This window comes from Cynocephalus volans, chromosome 8 (genome assembly GCF_027409185.1).
Source record: "Cynocephalus volans isolate mCynVol1 chromosome 8, mCynVol1.pri, whole genome shotgun sequence".
In the NCBI taxonomy this organism is placed as follows: domain Eukaryota; kingdom Metazoa; phylum Chordata; class Mammalia; order Dermoptera; family Cynocephalidae; genus Cynocephalus; species Cynocephalus volans.
Genome location: NC_084467.1, coordinates 142,796,345 through 142,819,540, shown reverse-complemented (window position 1 = coordinate 142,819,540; position 23,196 = coordinate 142,796,345). Strand labels below are relative to the sequence as shown.

The 23,196-nt window shown below is 40.4% G+C and overlaps 1 protein-coding gene across 1 annotated transcript in view; it reads left to right on the top strand.

The window, feature by feature from the left end:
- Positions 1 to 7,116: 7,116 nt before the first annotated feature.
- Positions 7,117 to 23,196, top strand: part of NMNAT2 (nicotinamide nucleotide adenylyltransferase 2) — a 131,785-nt gene continuing 115,705 nt past the window's right edge. Inside the window, exon 1 of the mRNA XM_063106801.1 lies at positions 7,117 to 7,201. Within this exon, the coding sequence (XP_062962871.1) occupies positions 7,117 to 7,201 (85 nt within the window). The remainder of the gene's footprint in view (positions 7,202 to 23,196) is intronic.

Genomic DNA, 23,196 nt, shown 5'->3' with positions numbered 1-23,196 from the left:
TGGCGGGGTCGGGAGGTGGGCAGGGAGACTGCAGGAGTATTTTTCACACTCTCCTTGAACTCAGAAAGCTACAGTATAAATATCTTGGATTCGTGTAGGACCACATTGACCTTGGAATGCCTTGCTCCTTTCCCACCGGGTTCTACTCTACACCAAAATCAATAAGTCTCAGTTTACTCCCTACAAGGTGCTGGCATTCTGAATTCAAGACATTTTTTGGTTTAATGAGATTGTAGAACTTGATGTCTACACTAGATATTTTCTTCTTACAGCAGTGTTGTACTTAAAATTTTGACAAGCTTTTCTACCCTGCTGTAGAATAATTTTGTTCAGTCCAAGTCGGTTGGACAAAGTTGGTCTTCCTTCCTTCTCCTCTTCCCTTTCAAGCCCAGCACGGGCAATTGACTCAGGTTTGGCCAATCAGACTGCTTCCTCTTTGTAGTCACAGTGATTTAATCAGGGATGGGCACCTGATCAGAGCAGGAGTGATCAGAGTCTTGACTGAGACTTTTACTGGCATTCTTGGGAAAGATGCTCTCTCTTTCAATGAGATTAGAATCTGTAAGGACAATGTCATTCAAGTCTTCCAGCAGCCACCTTGCTTTAATGTGGGAAACACTTGTGTGAGAATAAAACAATCACAGAGGAAAGCAAACTAACAGATGGTGAGAGAAAGAAACAGGGTCTTAATGGTATTATTTGGACTCTTGGATACAGCTGTGCCTAAGGCTAGATCTACTCTTTAGACTTCCCAATCACACAGATTAATAGATTCTCTCTTTGGCTTAAGCCCTAGTTTGAATAGGGTTTCTGTTACTTATTTCTGAAATAGTCCTGATTAATACAAACAACTTATAAAATCTAAAAATGTACAGTTACCAGTCTTGAGCCACTTCAATTCCAGCAATAGAATGAATATGAGTTATAAAGATTGAGACTAACAGGTTTAATTGGTGCAAATTTTTCTTATGCCTTCATTTCCTCTTAAATTAGTTTAGTTATTACTGGCAAGTTATTAGAGTAGCTCAGCTGTAACACTATTTTCTACATCTGATAAATTTGGGAGTCATGAGATTGAATTTCCAGGCTAGATGTGACCTAACTACATTATGAGGTATTGACCAAATGGAAATATATATATATTTTGTAGTTTAAGATCCCTATTGTTTATTCAATGCTCTGTATTTTTCATTTGGGTGACTTAAAGGATGTTGGCAGAGATATTCTCAATGCAATTTCAGGAAATAATTTTACTTCTTTATCAGTAATACTTCTTTCCAGATCTGTTAGTACTGATTTTCCTATCTTCTATTTTTGCTCTTGGGAAAACTTTATACTAAAGAAGTAGTGAGATGTCCGGTTTCAAGAAAACAATTGAAATATGAAAATAATTATTTGTAAGCCCCCCAAATATCTAAAAGAAGCCATAATGAATAAACCAACAAATATCTGAGTTAGCTGAAGAAATTTGTTATTTTTAATGGTGTGCAATGCTTATTAGTTATAAGGGTCTGTGTACTTTTTTCCTTTCACTGTGGTGCCATCAGTATTGCTATATTTATAATGGATAATCGGGTTTTAAAATTTGGGAACATATTTCATTTGTGAAGTTTGGTTTGAATAATTAGAGAAATTATAAGTCTGAGTGCGATTTGGGGGATTTTGATCTAGTGACGTTTTTCATCTCGTGGATGTAAAAATGTTTTCTTGTGGGGAAGAGGGAGCGAATAATGCCAGTCATTTTAGTTCTCTTCCTGAAGATGTTTATCTTGAGGCAAAGTAGAGAAACAAAAGAGAAAGAACTATACAAATGTAGAAAACTCTCTTCCCAAAGAATCATGGTTTCCTCAGAATATTTTACCAGAAGAATATAAACTGAATACTCGATATCCGACTTGACCCCAGGAACTGAAGGACGTGGTCTGACGAACATGGATGTGTGCCTCTCTGCTCTTCCTATGAATGGTGATCCCTAACATTACCAGGGGACTTCAAAAAGTTCATAGAAAAGTAGAATTGAGGCATAATATGAAGCTTTCCATAAACTTTTTGAAGTACCCTCGTACTTTGAAAGACAGATGCAAGAACATGGAATGGTTTTACCCTGATTTGTGATGAAACTGGATGGTTAATCTTAACTAGGTAAATAGGGAGATCGGTGAGCACATATACCCACGAGCATACATACCCATTCTGTTAGACTTTATATATGCATATTTCAAATTAGACCCAATAGACACTTAAGCCTGCCCCTTCAGAACAGGTATTTACAGCAGGGAAAGTTCTGGTTTGGACAGTCTGTTTTGAGCTATTAGGAAACTGAACTGGCTCAAGTGGACGGAAAGATTTAGGCAGTGGGAGAATAATAATGGTTCCTTCTTTACTGCCTAAAGCAATTTCCAGCTCTTGGAAAGTTGAAATATTGGATAAAATTATATTACCTAACTTAAAATAAGCACCCCTGAGAATAGATTGTTATTATATATTAAGGTATATCTATTGTGCAAGAGTTGATATTTCTATTTCTATATCTTATGAACCAGGCTTGGAATCTTCACTAAAAATAAATTCATTGTTAGCACGTTACTGGCTATTTCTTTTCATTGGTTGCTATTTATAGGCTAGTGGAATATTCCCAAAGCCTTTACTCTTAGACTGGTACTTTCAGAAACATTCTTGACAAACCCATCAATAGAAACAGCTAAACACTTAAAAATAATAGGTGTTTGTATCTAGCAACTGTGGAGTTTGACTTAATGCTGATGATATGCTTTAAAAGAAAGTCCTTTTCTCACACATGGTCTTACTTGACCCACAGAGCAACCCTGTAAAGTACACAGGACGTGTATTACAGTATAGGGACAGGTATAGCTGATATTTTTTGAGCAAGTATTATCTGCCAGGATCTAGGCAATGTCACAAAATATTACATATATCTTAACAACCTAGATGTAGGCACAGTTCTAGTAGACAAAATAAAGGCTTAGCAATAAATGACTTACCCAAAGCTACACAATTAACAAGTATCAGAGCCAGCACTTGCTCTATAAGTTTTCATATTCCAATTCTACAGGCCTTTTTGGGCATATGCAAATTAGCGATAAGCAAAAAAAAAAAAAAAAAAAAAAAATTACAGGAGACTACTGTATTAGGGGCTGGCCAGTTAGCTCAGCTGGTTAAAGCATGATGCTGATAACACCGACACCAAGGTCCAGGGTTTGATCCCTGTACCAGCCAGCTGCCAAAACAAAAAGAGAGAGAGAGAGGGAGACTACTGTATTAAGATCACAACCAATTAATCTAATATATAGAATCTAAACTATTACTTAAGATATAACTGACAAGGCTGAAAACATATATATTGCATTGTGTTGTAAATTCACATCTCATTGTTACTCTCTGGGCACCCGGCTGGTAAAAAGATTTTTGTACTTAATTTATCAATATTTACTGTGCACTATTCTGTATGGAAATTTGAGTTGGCTATTTTTTTTTTTATTAAAATTAACTTGTAAAGTTGAATGAGTGTTCAGTCAGTCCAACAAGTCACACTGAATATTGTTGACCATGCTTCCATTTTTCCTGGATAAAGAGGAAGGGGAAACCTGAAGAGCTGGTGTCTTAGTCCTTTCGGGCTGTTTTAACAAAATACAATAAACTGAGTGGCTTATGAACAACAGAAATTTATTTGTCACAGTTCTAGAGCTGGGAAGTCCCAGATTAAGGTACTGGCAGATTTGATGTTTGGTGAGGACCTGCTTTTTCATAGATTGCCATATTCTCACTATGTCCTCATATATATTGGAAGGAACAAACAAGCTCCCTCAGGCCTCTTTTACGAGGGCACTAATCCAATTCATGAAGGCTCTACCCTCATGACCTAATCACCTCCCAAAGGCCCTACCTTTTAATACCGTCACATTGGGTATTAAGTTTCAACATATGAATTTTGGGGGACACAAACATTCAGATCACAGTACCTGGTAAGTTAATTCTTAGTCTGTTCTTCAATCTCTTCTAAGAAGTCTCATTCTCCCACTTATAAAGCAGTTATCATTTACTGACCATCTGCTAGAGGCTAGGTCTTTCACATATATTACCTCTAATCTTCACATCTCTGTGGCTTGATGGGTATTGTTATCCTTCTTTTACAGATGTGGTTAATACAGCACAGCAGTAAAGCAAAATGAGAGAGTAGTCATGGATCAAGAGCAGGGCCTACGATCAAAACTACCAGGGTTTGAATCTGGCTCCATATGTAGTAGCTGTCTGAACTGATACCAGTTACTTAAGTTCTCTGTGCCTCTGTAGGTTCATCTCCAGAATAGGATAATATCATACAAACTCATAGAGTTATTTAACTCATTTAAATGAATTAACATCTGTAAACGGCTTACAGTGCTTGGGTTTCTGGTAGTATCCATTGAATGTTAGCTACTATTATTAATTTGCTGTGCCCAGGGCTGAATCTAAGGGCCTCTTTTCTTCCTGTATATCTGTTTCTCCCTAGGTGACCTCATTCAGTCTCATGACTTTAAATATAAACTGTACTGATGACTCTAAAATTGATATCCCCTCCCAAATTGATACTTTTCCAATGTCAGACAGCTTATGTCACTTCTCCACTTGAAACCCTTCAATGGCTTCCCACCTCTTGCAGCAAGAAAGCCAGAGCCTTAATTGTGAGGCCCTATATGATGTCCTGCTTTTCTGATCTGACTCCTAGTGCTTTCCACATTCTTTCTCTTCTCCAGCCACACGGGTGTGCCTGTTGAACACTACCGAGTTCTCTTGCTCCTCAGACCCTTTGTACTTGCTGTTCTGCCTGGCATGTTCTTCTCCAGATATTCAATGACACATTCCTTCTCTCCAGTCAGGTCCCTGCCCAAATATTGTCCTATCAGAGAGGCCACTCCTGATCACCTTCAATAAAAGAGGATTTCCTTTTCTTCTTACTCTGATTTTTGTTTTTGTTCGTTTATGGTACCTATTACCATTATGTTTATTCATTTGTTTACAGTCCGTTGTTTTCTCCTAGAATGCAAGCTGGATCTTTGCTTTGTCCACAGCCCCTAAATCAGTGCTTGATGCATGATTTAAGTGCAGACACTTACTGAATATTTATTGCTTAACTATAATTATGTTAATTGCCCAGCTAGTAAGTATGAGAGTTTTATATCCAAGACAGCCTTCCTTTAAAATCTCTTGCTCTTTCTACCCCATTAATCTGCATCCCTGTCAGGGAAGAGACAAACCCCATTATGAATATACATCAGTTCTTAAGACTTTTATACTTAAAATAAAAATTTCATGCATATTAGGGTTCATTTGCTATTCAGCAAAATTTAACAAATATTTACTGCTCACCTACTACATGCTCTTGGATAAGAAACAATGACCAACTCAATGATATGGGGTAGAAATTTATCCAAGTAGCATGAAGCCCAGGAGAGCTAAATATTTATACTTGTGAATCTCTAAGTTAAGAATTATTGGTTCTGTCTATTGTGTAGGAATAGAACATTTGATCACCCCTCAAACTTTTTCTTTCCCTATCTTTCTCAATCTCAGTCTTCTATTGCTTAAGCCAGAATTTTAGACATTTTCCTAGATTTCTCTTTCCCTCATCCTCTATATCCAATCCATCTGCAAAGACTGTAAACTACAAAATCTACAAAACATCCTGAGATATCTATCTACTTCTCATCAGCTCCACCTCTATAAATCTTAGTCCAAGGATAAATCCACTTGCCTAGGCTAGCAGCAGAATTTCCTAAATGCTTTCCTTTCTTCCCACTTGAACCCCTTTCCCACTCAGCAGCCTATAACTCCCCTGCTTAAAAGCTTCAATGGCTTCCTTTTGGTATTGCACTGTAAGTTATTCCACTTAGAAAAACATCTAACCATGACCCCAGCCTACAAGCCCTATTTGATTCGGCCTTAACTACAGTCCAATCTTCTCTCCTACCATTCTCCCCTTGCCCATACACTCTAGCCACATTGGCCTTCTTTCATTTCCATGAGAACAGCAGGTCCTTCCCCGTCCCAAAATATTTGTACTAGCAACTCCTTCTTGTCATTTAGGTCTCACCTTAAATGTCACTTCCCCAGAGAGGACTTCTTGGACTACGTGCTTTGCCCGCTCTTCCCCACTCTCTGCTCTGTCGGAGAGTGAACTGCATTCACTTACAGTGCATCGCACAACTGCAGTCTAATGTTTTCCTTCTCTGATTATCGTCCATCTCTCTCAAGTAGAACGTCAACTTGAAGACAGAGATTGTGCCTTATCAGCAGGGTTTATAACAATACCTAACGCACAGTGAATAAACCTTTGTCTCAACTTTGGTAACTTATGTAGAATCACAATAATTTTCTAACACAGTGTTAGTAATTCTGCCCTGTCCATGTTCTCTTAAACTGATTGCATTGCTTCACTCACAAAAAGGATCACTGTAGCAGGAGAAGTTCAGGTCCCCCTTGACTCATGGCAACCACTGGGTCAAGATTTGGACTCAGTTCAATAGTTCAGAATCATCAGATAGAAGGAAAAGGAAAAGAAGAAATTAATACTTCTGAAGTGAACAATTGCCATTTGTCACTTACAATTTTGAGGACGAGAGAAAATAATTATTAATACCAAACACTCTTGAAGTTAGAGACGTTAGAGAAAGTAGATGGGGACAGACAAACGTTAGAGTGAGAGAGGAACACAATCAGAGATAGAAAGAGCCTGACACCATGCTTTGAGGGTTCATGGTTCTGGGCTTGGGCACCACGTCTTGCCTTGCAGATATACTCTAAGGAAGAGAAAGTAATGGAGTGAAGGGAGGTGGGGACAAGAGAAAGGGTGAGGTGGGGCATCAGGACGAGAGACGCTTAAGAAGCTAGAAAGAAGAGAGAGGGACCGAGGCGAGAGGAGACAAGAGCAGTCTCGGATCCTGCCGGAGCTGCAAGCGTTAAGGAGAGGCGGGGAGTGACGCGGTTTGCGTCTGGAGCTGTTCTTGGAGCCCACGGCATCCACCGCCAGAGCCTCGCCTTCCTTTCTCCCTCTGCAGACATATCGAGACACAAAAAGAGAGGCCACCCCGAGAGCAGCGCGAGGGACCCGCCCGCACCATGACCGAGACCACCAAGACCCACGTTATCTTGCTCGCCTGCGGCAGCTTCAATCCCATCACCAAAGGGCACATTCAGATGTTCGGTGAGTCCTCCCGCCCCCCGCGGGGGCTGCTTCCGCTCCTCTTCCTTCCCCTGCACCCGTGTTTTCCAGGGCGATTGGGCAGGAAGGCGCGTGCCCCTCCGGCTGGTGGGAGGTCCGCCCCCGTGTCCCGGGCTCGGCGAGGGGGCGCAGACTGCGTTTCCGAGGCGTCACTTGCTAGGACCAGACCCGGCTCGCCAGGGGCCAGGGTGTGGGGGAGGGGAGGGGGCTGGAGGTGTCATTGGGGGCTCGGGGTGGGTCCGAGGTTCGAGAACTGGAGCGCCGCGGTGCGGTTCGGCTGTTCGGCGGGCGGGGACCGGGATGGGGGCGGAGGCCGGGGCGCGGAGAAGGCAGGAGGGGGTTAGAGAGAACGTGCTGTTTGTTTAGGATGCGGAGAGAGCTCGAAGGAGTTAAACGATGTGTATGCATCGGAGACACAAACACACTTGCACACAACACACCCGTGCCAGGGGCTGGGGCTTGGAGGAGATTAATTTAGGGCTTGGCTGATGGTTCGTGGCGGCCTAGCCTAGGGGCAAGTGTTGGGGGACTGTGGAGCGTGTGTGGCCCGCGCGAGGTGGATGCTGAGTGAATGGGTTTGTGGCCCGTCTAGGTTTGGCCCCCAGGACCCGCTGCCCGGGAAGGGGAAGGGGAAGGGGCGGGGCGGTCGCTGCGGGAGGCCGGTGGCGGGCCGGTGTTGATGGGTTGGGGCCCCAGTCGGCTGAAGCTCTGCCCGGAGCGGCGGTGGCACCCGGGTGGCTTGCGGCGCGCGAGTGTGCGTGTGTGTGTGTGTGCGTGTGATTGTGCGTGTGCTGGGGGAGGGGCGCACCGTCGCGTGGTTGTTTCTTAGAGGCTTTGGGGCTTGGAGCGACGGGGAGCGAGCGGGGGCTCCTGAATGCTGGTTTGGGGTCCAAGGCCAGGGGAAAGGTGATCGATGGCTGCCTGCCGAGAGTCTCACGCCACCGCTGGAGAAACCACGCGGCTTTGCTCCGGTGCGACCCAAAGGCGCAGGGGCGTGCGCGTTTAGACCCCGAGGGAGGGACGCGGAGGTCGCTTTGGAAGCAGAAATTGAGGAGACGTTAGAAATTGGGCGTGCTTTTTCCTGGGAGTGAGGGAGACGCGGAGCAGGGGAGAGCGAATGGTCTGGGGATGGCGAGAGGGCGGGTGGCAGGCCCGACCTGGCCCGCCCTCGGGGCGCTCTCCGGAGGCGGCGGTGCTGAAACGCGCGCGGGGCGCGGGGGCCGGCTGCGGGCACGCGTGTGTACCCCGAGCCGAGGACTGCGTGAGCCCGCCTGGGACTGTTTGATGGAAGCCACGTCCTATCGTAAAGACCGGGCGAGGCGGCTTAGCCTAAAAATATTCGTCTCTACGCCTAAAAGCTGCGCCGAGCCGGGCCCGCTTGTTAAAAACCTCGTGAAAAGAACACAGAACTTTGAGCAGAGGGCAGACCAGGCCGGCATACTTACACCGTCGAAGGAGGGACACGGAGACGTAGCCATCCCTTCCTCACCATTTCTCCAGCTTTTCAAAGGGTTTTATTGGGCTCTAATGCCAACTTGCCTACAAGCATTAGGGTAGACAGAGCATCTCATCAGCCTTCCAAAGGAATAACAGCGCCCTAGGAACGCTCTACTTTCACTTCCTTTTGATCCTGCTGTCTCTGCCCCTGCCCTTCTTTTCCTCTTTGTCCATGTTTCCTCCAGCCATTTTCTGTTGATGTACTTTAGTCTTCTCCCTTGGCCAGGCAAGAATGAGCTTTCCTTTGGAACCACTTGGCTTTAGGAATCTTTGGTGAGCCAGCAGGAACTCCTTTCTTCCTAGAGCTAAGGGTGTAGCTAATCCTGCACGTTTTAGATTACAAGAGGGACAGATTTAGACTGAGAACCAAGGATTCTTCCTTGAAGGTGGAGAGAGTTTGGTAACAGTGATAAAGGCTTTTGTTAAGTGGATGCTGACCTGCCAATTCCCTATGAGCTTCGAGGATAGAATGTGTGGAAATAGGCATGATTTGGAGCAGAAGAGTTTACACATAGAATAAGTGAAAGGAGACTTTTGAAGTAGTGATTACTTACTTGATATTAGAACTAAGAACCAAGGGAGAATATCTGCCAACAAAGCCCTTTGAGTATTCATTAGTTAAGTGTAATCCAGAGAGTAATACAGAGAGCTACACAGAAAGAGGATGGGATGAGCTCACTATGGCTTTAAGGAGCTTATTACCTAATGAAGGATTTAGCATATATACAGGTGAAAAGGAATCAAGAAGATGAACATGAAATATATACTAAACTTATTTTGTAGACTCTCTTATTGGAATCTTTGAGTTCTTTATAAATTTTGTAACTTATTTTTGTAGAGATTATTTTTGTAGAGCAGTTTCTTGTTAACAAAACCTTTTCATGTATGTGTGTCAGTTATTCCTAATAACCTTATAAGAAAGGCATCATTATCTCTATTTTACACATGAGAAACTGACAGTTAGAAGCTAAGTGACTTTCTTATGAACCCACATGGAGAGTGGGTGGCAGAACTGAGACTTGAACCCCACATTCCTGATTCCTCTTGCAGAGGCCTATGTGCTGCACCAAAGGCAGGAAGAAGTGCTCACTAGTCTTCTGACTGCGTAATTCTATGAACACTCTATTTCCTTCAAACATATACTAATAGATTAGAGTTAAATTGGCCATCAACTAAATGAGATTTCTAAATACGCATTTCCTTAAGCGCTCTTTCCCATTTCTAAAGAAACCAGTTATCCATGAACTATTTCCTTCTTTTAAATGACTTTGTAAATTTTCTCCTCAACAACATAGAAATAATTAAAGCAATTAAAGTATCAAACATTTCTAAAGGTGCCTGAATTTTGCAATAAAAAAGTTTTAAAAATAGTCATAAACAGGATTTTACAATCAGACATTTTTAATAGAGTTCCTATATTTTGAAATCCAATTGCTTACCATAGAAAAAAGAGAAAGACAGTAAACAAAAAGAGAAGTGGCATTCAGAATTTAAGACACACTTTTGATCTTTGCAAAGTAGCACTTGTACAATTGACAACATTTGTAAAATATTTTAGAATGAGCTTTACTTTTACTCTGAAAGGGAACTTGATATTTTTCCTATTTGTGACTGTAGAAACACATAGGAAAAAGCTAATATATGTGATAGAGATATTTGACACTTACATACTAAACTGTAACTAAAATGTTTTCAGGGGTTAAGTTTTTGGCAAAGTAAACCCATAAACTAATGATGTTGTATTTCATGAGTCTATCTCATTACATAAGAAGGTAATGTGAAGCTAGAAGATTTTGTTTTGTTTTGTTTTAATTAAGCTCTTGGTTTTTAAATATGTAGAGGTTATACTTTAGTATAACTTTCTTTCCATTTACATTGCTATATTTGTCAATAAGTTCACCACTGGAAAGTCAGATAGAAAGTTGTTTCAATTAAAAAGTAAAAAAGGATTGATCAGATTAGTTTGGCCATTTAAAAATCAGAGAAATTGGGGGATTTCATCACAGCAGAAACATATCCTGTTTTTGGAAAATTGCAAAATAACTGAATTTTCCAGATTTTCTATTTCAAAATATTTTTGTTTCGAATAATTGCATTTTTGAAAAGAGAAATGATCCAATTCTGTTCCCCTTAAAGAGTAATGAAGAGGGCTCTCTACTTGTTGTGGAGCTGGCAATGCAGTCCCGATCACTACAGCTGGAAATCTAAGAAAAATAAATTTGAGTTACTACTAATACATAGAGAACTGCCAGAAATCAAGAAACTGTTTAATATGCTTGAAATGCTTATATAAAAAGGTCATTAAGCATAGTGTGGTACTTTGGACTTTTGTTCCTCTATCTCATTTGAGCCTACCCTGTTAAGTAAACTGGATAATATTATCATGCCCCCTTTACAAATGACAAAACAGAGGAACAGATGTAAGTCATCTGGCCAAGGTCATAAGCAAAAATCAGAATAGAACCAGTTTCTAGATATCTAGACTCTCTTTCTCACCCATGATGCTTCTTCTTTATTCCTGTAAAAGTGCAAAAGCATCTATGAAAGGAGGAGCCATCTGAATTTAGCTGTCAACAAATGGTAATGAGAAACTTAAAATTTTTTTCCTTGGCAACACAGGCCAACAACAAAATATATTCAGCAAAGATACATGTTCCCAATATCTTATGCTTGTAACAAGAAAACATTATTTCTTTTCTCTTAATATCCTTATATTTTCCATTTAACTGTGTCATCAGAACATTTCTTCTGCCAGTCCCCCAACCTCCTCGTTCCTCCCTGCTCCTCTGTTACCTCAACTAACACCAATTCATCCTTCAGATTTTAGCTTCAACAGTACTTTATCAGGAAGCCTCCACTGACTCTGAAATTAAGTCACTTACTCTGACATTTGCTTCAACATCATCTTACCTTCTATGCCATAACTCTCATCTCATATCCTTCATGACTGTTTTTCATGATAGACCTTAAGCTCTATGAGGACAGAAATATTGCCTGTTGTCATCACTGATATATTTCCCAGTACCTAGCATAGAGTAGGTTCTCCATAATAGTTGCTGAATAAATAAAAAATAAATAAAGGTATAGAATCTTGTTCTAGACAGAGGAATTAGCTATGTACTAGGGCTGGTGTGGTAAGACAGAGAGTCATGACACGCTAGAACAAAGAAAAATTCAGGATGGCTTAAGGAAGAGAGGGGAGTGAAAGTAAGATTACAGAGGTATGTGGATGTCTGATCGATTATGAAGGCTTCTAAGTCATGTTTAAAAATTTAGACTTGATCCCAGTAACAATGAGAAGACATTGCATTGTTTTTTAAGTAAAGGGGTAACATAGTCATGTTTTTGAATGTGTGATTTAATTAAATTTTGAGCATAGATTGGAGAAGGGCAGGAATGTGGTGACCAATTAGGTACCTATTTGTGTTTCATCAATACAGAGTTCAAGCCAGAGAAGATGTTCACCTGGCCCTGGTTGGTGGTATTTGGGATGGTGAGTTAGTGTATTTGGAAGTTATTTCGGAGGTAAAAGAGATCCTTATTTGGCAATTTGATGGGTGGGTGATGGTGACGTAGTCCAGGGTAATCTGTAGGTTTCTGTCCAAGGTGGATGGCTAGAGAGTGCTGGAAGAGAAGCAGGTTTGGGGGTGAGGGAGAAAGTGAAGAGTTGTATTTCTTAATCTAAAATTTTGGAAATATGTGTTTTAACCAAACTTTAATGCGAAAGAAGGAAATTCCTAAATTCAAACTCTGTGTAGCCTGAGATGCCTGAGTCTTGTAATGAAAGCTCCCAGTAGTTTTCAGTTGGATTATTCAAAGTTTGTTATGCAAAAATGTATAGAGAGATTCACTAACATTATGGAAATAAAAACATAAACGAAGGGTTTTCTGATTTTTTTGTTTTAGTATGAATTGGGAGAGAATCAAAATCCTAAAGTTTACTCTTTTTTAATGTTGAGGCTGTAAAATTGGGAACAGTTGATACAGTTCACAAAACCATTACAAAACTTGCCTGTCACTGTGTTGATACGATGCTTGGGAATCCTCCTAACTCACTGATATGTTGAAGGTCCACTGGAAGAAAGTCATGGATCACTCACGGTAGTTTCACTGGCAGGAGCTGTGTCTGCTCATGGCATCAGAATAATCAGCTGAAAAAGAAAACTCAGATATTTTTGTTTACACAAACAGGTGACTTGATTTACTTGACTTACAGACGATTTACTTTCTCTTGCTGAATTGACTGAGTCTCTGATGCACACGAGTTAACTGGGAGAAGCAGATCTCTCACCTAGAACTCATCCCAAACCAAAGAAGATGTAATAAGAGGATTGATGTTCTAAGAGTTCTGAAATGAAGAAATGTTTATTTTCAGTTTCTTTTTTTCTCTTTTTGTTTTACTTGATGCTATTCTACATATTTAATCCTTTCTGCTTAGAACTATCAGAATTAAGAGGCTCATATGCCTTTTAAGAAGTAGTTTGAATTATTGCTTACTAGGAACATCCTTCTAAGTGTTATGAATCTCAGAGAAACATTTCAACACAAAATTTCCAGTGTTAGACCAAATCAAATGAACATCCTAACGTGTGGAGGCAAACTAAAAAGCGTAACCTGCCAACACTCAAGATGAATCTCTCTGTTTCAAAGATATTCTCAGACATGAGAGGAAAATGCAAAGGTAGATTAATTACACACACACACACACACACACACACATAGTTGTTTTTCTGTTGAAAGGCAATAGTTGACTGGAAAAGAGGATAAAAACTAAGCTTTGAAATGTTTCTTTGGAAAGATTCTAGTCTAAATTTTACAATATCATTGTCTTCTCAGCCACAAATACAATATTCTATATGTGGTGGTTGCTTAACTAATATTTAAAGATGCTGTAAAATGTACTTTCTAGTACAGTTCTTATCCAATTTTAGACTTTTCAGATCATTCTGAATTGCTCAGAAAGATCCTAAGTACATAAATGAATGCATTAAATATTTTTTTCAACATCAGGGTTTAAAAAAATTTTTTTTTGCAATACACAATGCACAAAATAGAGAGGCATTTAAAATAATTCTTTAGGATTTGATGTGACAGACTAAGATCTGGGATATAAGAGTTCATTTTATAGAGAATTACATAATTTTATTTATGGATACATTTTATGTCTCAATATATGTAAATGCAGCATCAGTTTACAAGGAGGAAAGTTTTCCATTGCCAGAGATCTTCCATTTATAAGCATTCAATTGCATGGACTGCTTTTGCTTTTTTTGGATACAGTTTGGCAGCTAGTCTCAGAAGTACTTTAGCTTAAAAAGATGTTTTAATGGTTTACATGGTGTTACCAAGGCCATCTTCCTGACATTGGCTCTCTCTTCCTTTTGTATTTTATAATATCTCCATGATTTATGAACTCTGCAGCAAAGGCAAGTGTCATAACTACTAACATCATCATCTTCCCCCCTATCATCCCAATAATGGAACTATCTTATTTGAGCTTCTTTAAACCCTACTACCATTAAATTGTTTTCTATAAAATCTCTTTAGTCTTGGACAAGTGAGCCAGCCAGAAAGATTCTTATCATTCTGGGGATAAAGAGGTAAAAGGAGGAGGTGGCAAGGGAGCAAGACTCAGAGGCTAACCCTGGAAGTAGTGGCAGCTAAATAGCCTCTTTTTCCACTCTTTCTCCTGCACCTTATTGTCTCCACATGAGTAGCCATGCTGCACATATTGACCTCATGTAATATTTACCAGACAGGAGGAGGATGGATAAAGTACAGCTCCTAGGTAAGACTAAATATTCAAAGTTTTTTTTTTTTCTTCTTCTTCTTCCAGTTGCTTTTGCCAAAACTCTTGGACTAATGCTTAATTCTTCCTTCCCTCTTTTGCATGGCCCATCTATGTCAGCAAATGTTCCGGAATCTCTCTATCTTCAGAATATAACTAGGACCAACTGCCTTTCTTCTTCTACAACTGTGCTATAAGCTGCTGTTATCTTTCATCTAAATTATTGCAATAGCCTCTTAACTGAAGTATTAGTCCATTTCTGTCACTTATAACAGAATAATAGAATTTATTGCTTACAGTTTCCGAGTCTGGGAAGTCCAAAGTCCAGGGAACATATCTGGTGAGGGCCTTGTTCTTGGTGGTGGCTCTACAGCAATGCTGGGTATTACATGGCAAGAATGGCTGAGCAAGAGACAGCTAGGCTTCTCACTTGCTGTCTTTATAAAGCCATCAGAACCACGCCCATTGTCACCCATTAAACCATCAACTTATTACTCCATGAATGAATCAATCCATTCACTAGGGAATGGTCCTCACAACTGAATCACCTCTTAAAGGCCCTACCACCTTTCAATTACCATAAAAGGATTTCCCGCCCTCTTAACTCTGTCACAGTGGGGATTAAGTTTCTAGTACATGAAACTTTGGGGAACACATTCAACCCATATCAGTAGGTCTCCTGGCTTCTACCCTTGGTAGAAACTCAACTCTTCATGAATAGCCAGAGTGTTTCTTTCAAAATGTAAGCCAGATTATGTTGCTCAAATTCATCCCATACTTCCCTATCTCAGAGTCAAAGTCAAAGTCATCATAATGGCTTACTGGCCTCCAAGATCTTCCACTCCCCCACCCCCTGCCAACCTGAACACATCTCCTTCTACCTCATTCTTAGCCAACCCCACTGACCTCCTTGCTTCAGCCTTAGAGACTTTGTACTAAACATTCCCGCTGCTTGAAATGCCCTTTCCCCCTGTGTCCCACATCTAATTCATTCTCCTCCTCTAAGTCTTTGCTCAAATGTAACCTTCTCATTACTTGCTTGACAGGTCCTACTCCCTGATCACATAATTTAAAATCATGCCTCACACACTCCCAGTCCCCCTTACCCTTCTCTGCTTATGTCTTTTTCTCTCAGCTCTTATCACCTTCTTTAAAAAAGCATGTTAGTACCTTATTTGTTATGCTTTTTATTTAGTGTCTATCTCCCCAGCTAGATTGTATGCTCCCAAGGGCAGGGATCCTTGTTTACTCTGCTTGTTAATGTATCTTGGACTGCTAGAACAGTGCCTGGCACATAGCAGTGTTCAATAAACGTTTATTGAATTAGCGAATGAATGAAGTGTTAAAATTCCCTACCATCCTTACCTTAAGTCTCTGGTAGACTTGTGGTCAGGAAGAATCGAGTCATGAGAGGGCTCAGTGGCTACTGATTCATTCGACAAATGTTTATGGAGTTGTGAATGTGCCCAAAGCACCATGCAAGGCCTCAGGGGTATGAAAATTAAAGGCACTTTTTCCTATACCTCATCGAGAAGATAATCTCTAGAGGAGATAAGCAAACAAAACATAGCAGTTCAGGTGAAAAGTATTGTAAAAGAGGTGAGAATGAGAGAAAGTGGGAGCACAGAGGAAGAAGTTATCACGCTGGACATGGTGGAAGGGCGATCGGGGCAGGTGTTAGTGAGAATGTGAGCTTGCAAGTCAGAGTGGCTAATGGACAGGATGGAGAATGTTGTTCTGAGCTGACAGCAGGGTGTGTGTGAAGGCCTCCAGCAGCATGGCACATTAAGGGATCTCCAGGGAGCTTGCTATATGGCTGGAGTGTATATGAATGGGAACAGGGAAGGGAAGGAGATGAGAGGCAAAAAGCAGGCTGGGAGAAAAGCAGTGCCAAGGGGTTCAGACTTTAACCAATACTTCAGTGAGATCTTTAAAAAAAACTATTTTTACTTTTATTTATTGAAACATAATTGATTGCACATATCTGTGGGTTACAGAGTTGACTTTCAATACCCATGTACAATATGTGATGATCATATCAGGATAATTAGTATATTTGACATTACATGATGTAATCATTTTTGTGGCCCTTTACCAATTTCTCACTAACCCCCCTCCCTCTTCCCCTTTCACACCTCTGGTGGCATTAGTTTTGTTTGCTTTAGTGAGCTCTTGAAGGATGATGGGCGGAGGAGTACATGGCAGATGTCGAGCTTGTCCCCAAATGTCAGTGTTCCCTCTATTAGCAGTTCGTTAGGGATCTGCCACTGTGATTTTATCTAGACATTTTAAAGTTATTATTTCTGTATTACTTTGAAATAAGGGTTTTTTTTCTTTTTCTTTCATGATTCTCTTTTTAAAAATTTTCTGAAATGGAATCATTGCACATTGTGTAAGCCATGTATAGATGAAATAAATAAGTAAATAAATATACTACTGTACAACCCACCAAAACAACAACAAACAAATAAACATACATTTCCCCCCCCCCAAAGAAAAAAAACCCACTCCCCTGTTGAGAGATTGTTCTCACCTTGGTTCTAAATTTACCTCTTACTGTGCTTCAATGGCCTGGCCCCAGTTGTCCTAGTCTTCTCAGATTTGGTGACCTCAGTTTATTCTAGTTTTATCTTTCATGATTTTGTAGAATTTGAATGTATGCCTGCTCTCTTTTCCACAGGTTTAACTGTCTGAAGAGTAAGTATTATGAAGATTCTTTCCTTTGGCATGTGTTTTTAGCTCTAATCCTGGAGGTCTTGGACAAGTATATTCCTATTCTTGCTGTAAAACTAGTTTTTACTGACTTTTACAATTATTATTATTTCACTTTAAAGATGCAGATAAATGACTTTCTGTGAGGGGTTTGGTTATCCAGTGCTTTATTCTTTAAATTTCTTCAAATCTTTATCTTGGTACCATGGAGAGGTAGAATGCTCATTCCATGGAGCACTGAGATTAAACATCAGTAACTATTGGTATTTCTTTTAAAATATTTATGTGCTGATAAAAATTTAGCAATGTGTGGCTCATCACATGAATTATAAGATCTTTAAAGTAAGGCAACTTTTAAAAAATAATTTAGAGACTGTCACCCTTTATAAATTAAAATGAAGAAAGATAATAAAATATTGTATATGTAAATTCAAGTCATAATTGCTTCATTTGCCCTGCACTAATCTGGCTTAGCACCATGTAAAAACTTACTTGTTATGCCACAGAGAATCCCAGTTTATAGATAACATATGATTTTCTCATGTTGTGAACAATGTTGTTAAAGAGTGTGTAAATGTCCCTGTTTTTCCTATTACTTCATTTTTTCTCTTTATTTGGAGACTAATAAACTGAATGGCCATTGATAGGGAATCCACTTAGTCTCCTGAAGCATGATTTTTCTCATCTGTAAAATAGGGTGATTGATAGAAGTATGGCCTGTGGGTCAAATGTGGCCTGCCACCTGTTTTTGTAAGACCCAGAAGCTGAGAACGGCTTTGACATTTTTAAATGGTTGAAAAAATGCAAAAGAACAATTCTTTGTGACACATGGAAATTTTATGAAATTAAAACTTTAATATTCATAAATAAGGTTTTATTGGCACATAGCCACTCTTACATGTGTTTTATCTACAGATGTTTTTGCACTAAAACAGCAGAGTTGAGTAGTTGTGACAGAACCCTTATGGACTGCAAACGCTAGAATATTTACTATCTGGACATTTACAGAAAAAGTTTGCAACCCCCTGATATAGCCTACCTCTGGCGATTGGAATGAGAGTGAGTCTAAAGGATTCTTAAAATGGGAAGTGTAGTTGAAGTCTATTACCCAGAGGAACTGTTTAATGAACAATTTTCAGTCTAAACTAAATCTCTAAAAAGACTCATTTAAGCAGCAAATGTAGTTTCAATTTCATAATTGCAATTTTTCTGGTTGACTGGGCAAATGACCACGTTCACAGTGGGGAGGATTTTCTGGTGTTTGGTTTATAGTGGACATTCATTAGCCCCTCTGGCTAATGGTGGACATTTATCTGCTGTTGAACATTAGATATACTTTCTTAGAATACACCCTTTTCTTGATTCACAGCTACTTTCTTCTTTAAACTTAATACGTTATATGCCTTATATTTGAGGATTTTTAAAATTAGCATACCAATTGCATCAGGCTTTTTCCAGGCTGCTCTTGCAGTCACATCTAGTTTTTTCTGCAGCATCTCACCTCCCTTTTAACTTTGATAGCACTTGGTTTGTACCTCTCTTATAGCACTTAGCACATTGTGCCAAGGGTTGTAGCTATTTCTGTCCATGCTTCATATTCTCTCGTATTTAGGCCCTTGCTGGAGTCATATAGCTTTTTGCATCTCCTAAGGTGCCTAGCACACTATACTATCGTATGGAAGAGACTATAAATATTTAGCAAATGAATGAATGACTAAACTGTTGGAAATAGTCAAAATCTCAATATCTAGGCTAAATAGGTGATCAGAAAAAAGACAAACATTTGGGAACCAGGAAATACAGGAAAACAGAGCTTCAAGTAAGACAGGGCCAGAAAACAGGACAGATAGCAAGCACAAGGTGTCAGTGACTCAGGGACTTCAAAACCAAGATAATTCTTGCCTCAAGTAAGAATGCTCATGCTTCCTAGAGTGAAACCCTATCCCGAAGTGTTGTCTTCCCAGGTATCCTCAGTGGGAACCTGCAAGTCATTTGGGAGCTATTAAGTACATAACTCGGCTGTAGTAAAAAATGTAGGGCCAAGGATAAAAGTGAATCCTGACACTGTCCACTGGATGCCTCAGTCAGGTGCATGATACATCCAGGAATGGTTTCTCAGTGAGGCTAAAGTAGGTTTGAGAATGGCAGAGGAGCTGAGTTTTATTTTAATTTATTCACAGCTTGAAGAAGTTTATGTGGCACCTAGCGATAGGAAGCTTTGTAAATTATTTATTCACCTTCAAAAAAACAAACAAAATGAACCCCAAAACCCTTCGTTTATCAATTATAAGTTTTCATCTTCAGAAATCACAAAATCTCCATTTGAAGGAGATTTCAAGATCATGCAGATATTCATCCAGTTCTGAAATCCCCTTTAAAACATCTTTGCAGGGCCGGCCAGTGGCTCACTCGGGAGAGTGTCGTGCTGATAAACACCACGGCCACAGGTTCGGATCCCATATAGGGATGGCCGGTTCGCTCACTGGGTGAGTGTGGTGCTGACAACACCAAGTCAAGGTGTTAAGATCCCCTTACTGGTCATCTTTAAAAAACAAACAAACAAACAAACAAACAAACAAAACATCTTTGCAAGTGTCTGTCCAATCTCTGCTTGAGATCTTTCAAGTCCAGAGAATGCACTACTTTTTCCAAAGCACCCAACTTGCACTTGGCACAATTGTACTTTTTTCAAGATTGTTCCTTCGGTTGGGCTGACACTGGGCTTGAGATTCCAATGTGTTGGCCCTGGTACTTTTCATTGAGATCCGTGGAGCGGGTCTCATCTATTTCCTCCTTGTGAGACGTTCAGATAGCTGAAGACAGCTACTGCGTCCTCCCCACCAGTTTTCTCATTAGGCTTCACAAGCCCTAGTTCCTTCGGCTGGACAGTTATTACCCTTTCTGGTCTTCCTAGCATCCTGGCTTATCTCCTTTGAAGGAGTTAGACATGAAGCATTCAACTCCTCATCCCCCGTCATCTTCATCCCTCGTCACTCAAAGCCATGACTGTCTGTGTTAGAAGATGTTCCTATAGCAGCAGTTCCCAATCTGGGGGCTCTCAACACCAGAGTTTCTCATAAATCAGAATAAGGGACTGGGAAGTGTTGCCAGTGTTTCTAAGCATTCTAATCCTCATTGTCTATATTCCTCTTTAAATGTTATGTATAATTTATGATGCAGCATCCTGAGGTGGCCTGATGTGTGCTTTCTTACCTGTTATTGAACTTAGTGTCGTGGATATTTCCTTTATTTGTGGTGCTCTATCTCTTTCTAATTGAATCAGATAAGGCAATCTGTGGATACCTGCTTGCTAAAATGTCCTGACATTATGAATAATTGGTCCATTTGGTGGATGAAACTGCTAAACTAGCCCAATTTTAAAAAAATTCTGACTGGTTTATGGTTAAGATGTGGTATCTTTTGGAACTTTGCAGGTCAGGGCACATGCTTAGCTGTGTGGATGTCAACCACACACAGGGAAAGACTTCCTGCCTTTGGAATAAGAAGAAACTGCAGGTTCCCAAACAAGGCTGAGACTAGGAGTTTCTGCATTCTGGAATTATCAAGTTTCTTGATATTTCACTGAAGGGGCTGTTATTTTTTTAAATGGATTCTGTTGAAGCTCCAAGTCCACTGTTGTCCATGTTTAGAAGTCCTGGTTTTGTCTAGCTCGTCCCTTCACGGCCATGCTGTGAACACCGCTCTATTCCCCGGGCTCTCACAAGAGTGGCAAAAATGCACTTGTGCCTTGTGATGGTGACTTTGTCCCAACAGAGGTGGGCAGTGTCAACTTTAAATTGGGCAGGTGAAATCTTTAAAAAACCAAGTAATCTAAAATCCATTATTCTTATAAAAATTCCAAACATATGCAAAAGTAAACAGAATGATACAATGAGCCACCATGTACCTGTCACCCAGCTCCAATAATGATCAAGTCATTGCCAGTCTTGATTGATTGATACTCCTAGCCACACCCTCACACTCTACCCTATATTATTTGGAAGCAAACCCCAGGCATCCTATTGTTTCAAAGTGAGATCCTTTCAGCTGGTACATAATCGCTTCTCTGTCTGTCTGGCCTCTGTTTACAGACTGGATCTTTCTCCACCTGTTTTGTGTTTGCTTGACAGTTTGTGTTGCTGACAGGGCTGGTATGGGGACTATGTCTAATTCCCATCTTTGAGCAGATATAATAATGCCTCCACTCCAGTCAACAATGGGTGACACTTCAGCATTGGTGTTGCCTTTAAATTTCAGTATTTATGGCCTTTCCCATCTCTTTCACATCATAGGGAGCCTTCAGGGCTTCCCTTCTGAGTGGAGCTCCTGCTAGACACAAGGGGCCATTGTTCCCCAACATTGAGCGTTCGGCTCTTTATCCCATGTCATTCAAAGCCATGACTGTCTGTGTTAGAAGACGTTCTTATATCACAACCAGGGTTTCTCATAAATCAAAATAAGGGCCTGGGAGCTGTTTCCAGTACTACTAAGCATATGCATTCACCCTCAGTATACCACAGGCTAGTGAAGTATTAACTTTCTGGGTTTTGCTTGAACTGTTACCAATTTGGTGAGGTAAACTCCTGCTGAACAGGAGTCCTGATTGGTAGATACAGATATCATTGATGAACAAACAAACCAACAAAAAAAAAGGACCTTTTTTTCTTCCATTTCTTCAGAAGAGGAGAAAAATAATTAAATGAATCCTGTTTGGTGACACATTTGGCCCCTGTAACAGCATTTGAATTCTTGGCCTCTTTCCCCTGATTTTAAACCTCTGTATAAAATTCAAATAAAATCCTTCTTACTGGTCTTTTAATCCTTCCCTTATGCTGCTTTAAATTAACTTTTCAAAGTGTATTGTCATGCAATTTTATTATTTGCATTTAAATGCAGTAAATAAAGAACTCCCTGCTGAACCCTTTGGGGAATGTTTAAGCCCAATATCCCAGTATACCCAGTGAATCGTATGGCTATGAATATTCATATAAAAGGCCTGGACAACTTCTCTGTGGAATTTGCCCTTCCCAGCTGCACTTGTTTTGTTAAGATTAGTTCTTCGTGGTTTCATCTGTGACTGCACTGAGCTCTAAGGATGGATGAGGAAGGAAGGGTGGGGCCTCCCTGAGCTGCTGAGGTGCTTTAACATTATTTCTCAGGCATTTCTCACCTTCTCTTGCTCCCATCCCTCACTAATACAACCCGCAGTCATTTACACACATGCGTTTCTTTTAGACACAAATTGGTTTATTTCAGACTATGGTGATTAAAAAAAATATTTTTTTAAAGGAATGCAGAAACAATATGTTTCTGCAGTCATGAAAAGGCTGGGAAGGGGGAAAGAGGAATAAGATATGATGTTGTTTGAGCAGTTGTTTTTATTGCATGACGACAGCTTTGGGGTAAAGTCAGAACTTTAGAAATTAAAGGGATGGGGAAGAGAAAAAACCCAATTTGTCACTTAGGTGATCCTCAGTTTCCTCTCCCTTTCCATTTTGAACTGTCCCCACAGGGGACCTGCCCAAAGGCCTTTGTGAGAAATGGAAACACAGACACTCTTTCTGCCTTGGAAGAGGGCACTGGGGAGCAGCAGTGACTTGACCTCGCTGACACCATGGAATTTTTCTGGGCTGTGACTAACCATGTTCATCCCATCCAATAAATAACCACTGTAAACTAACACATGAGCTAACATTTATCGAGCATTCACTATGTGCCAGGCACTGTTTTAAGTGCTTTCCTTTCCTTACCTCATATAATCCCTAAAACTATCCCCTTATTCCCATTCGGCAAATGTTCAGAGAAGTTAGGTAACTTGTGTCAAGCTACACAGCAAATGCTTGGTGGACAAAAATGCAGATCCATGTGCTCTGGACCTGGAGATTACAGTTTTAGCTACTGCGAGATGCTGCCTTTCCCATTCATTGAGTGTGAAGGGACCCTCAAGTCTGCGTTAGGGGCTGTGACAATGCAGAAACCA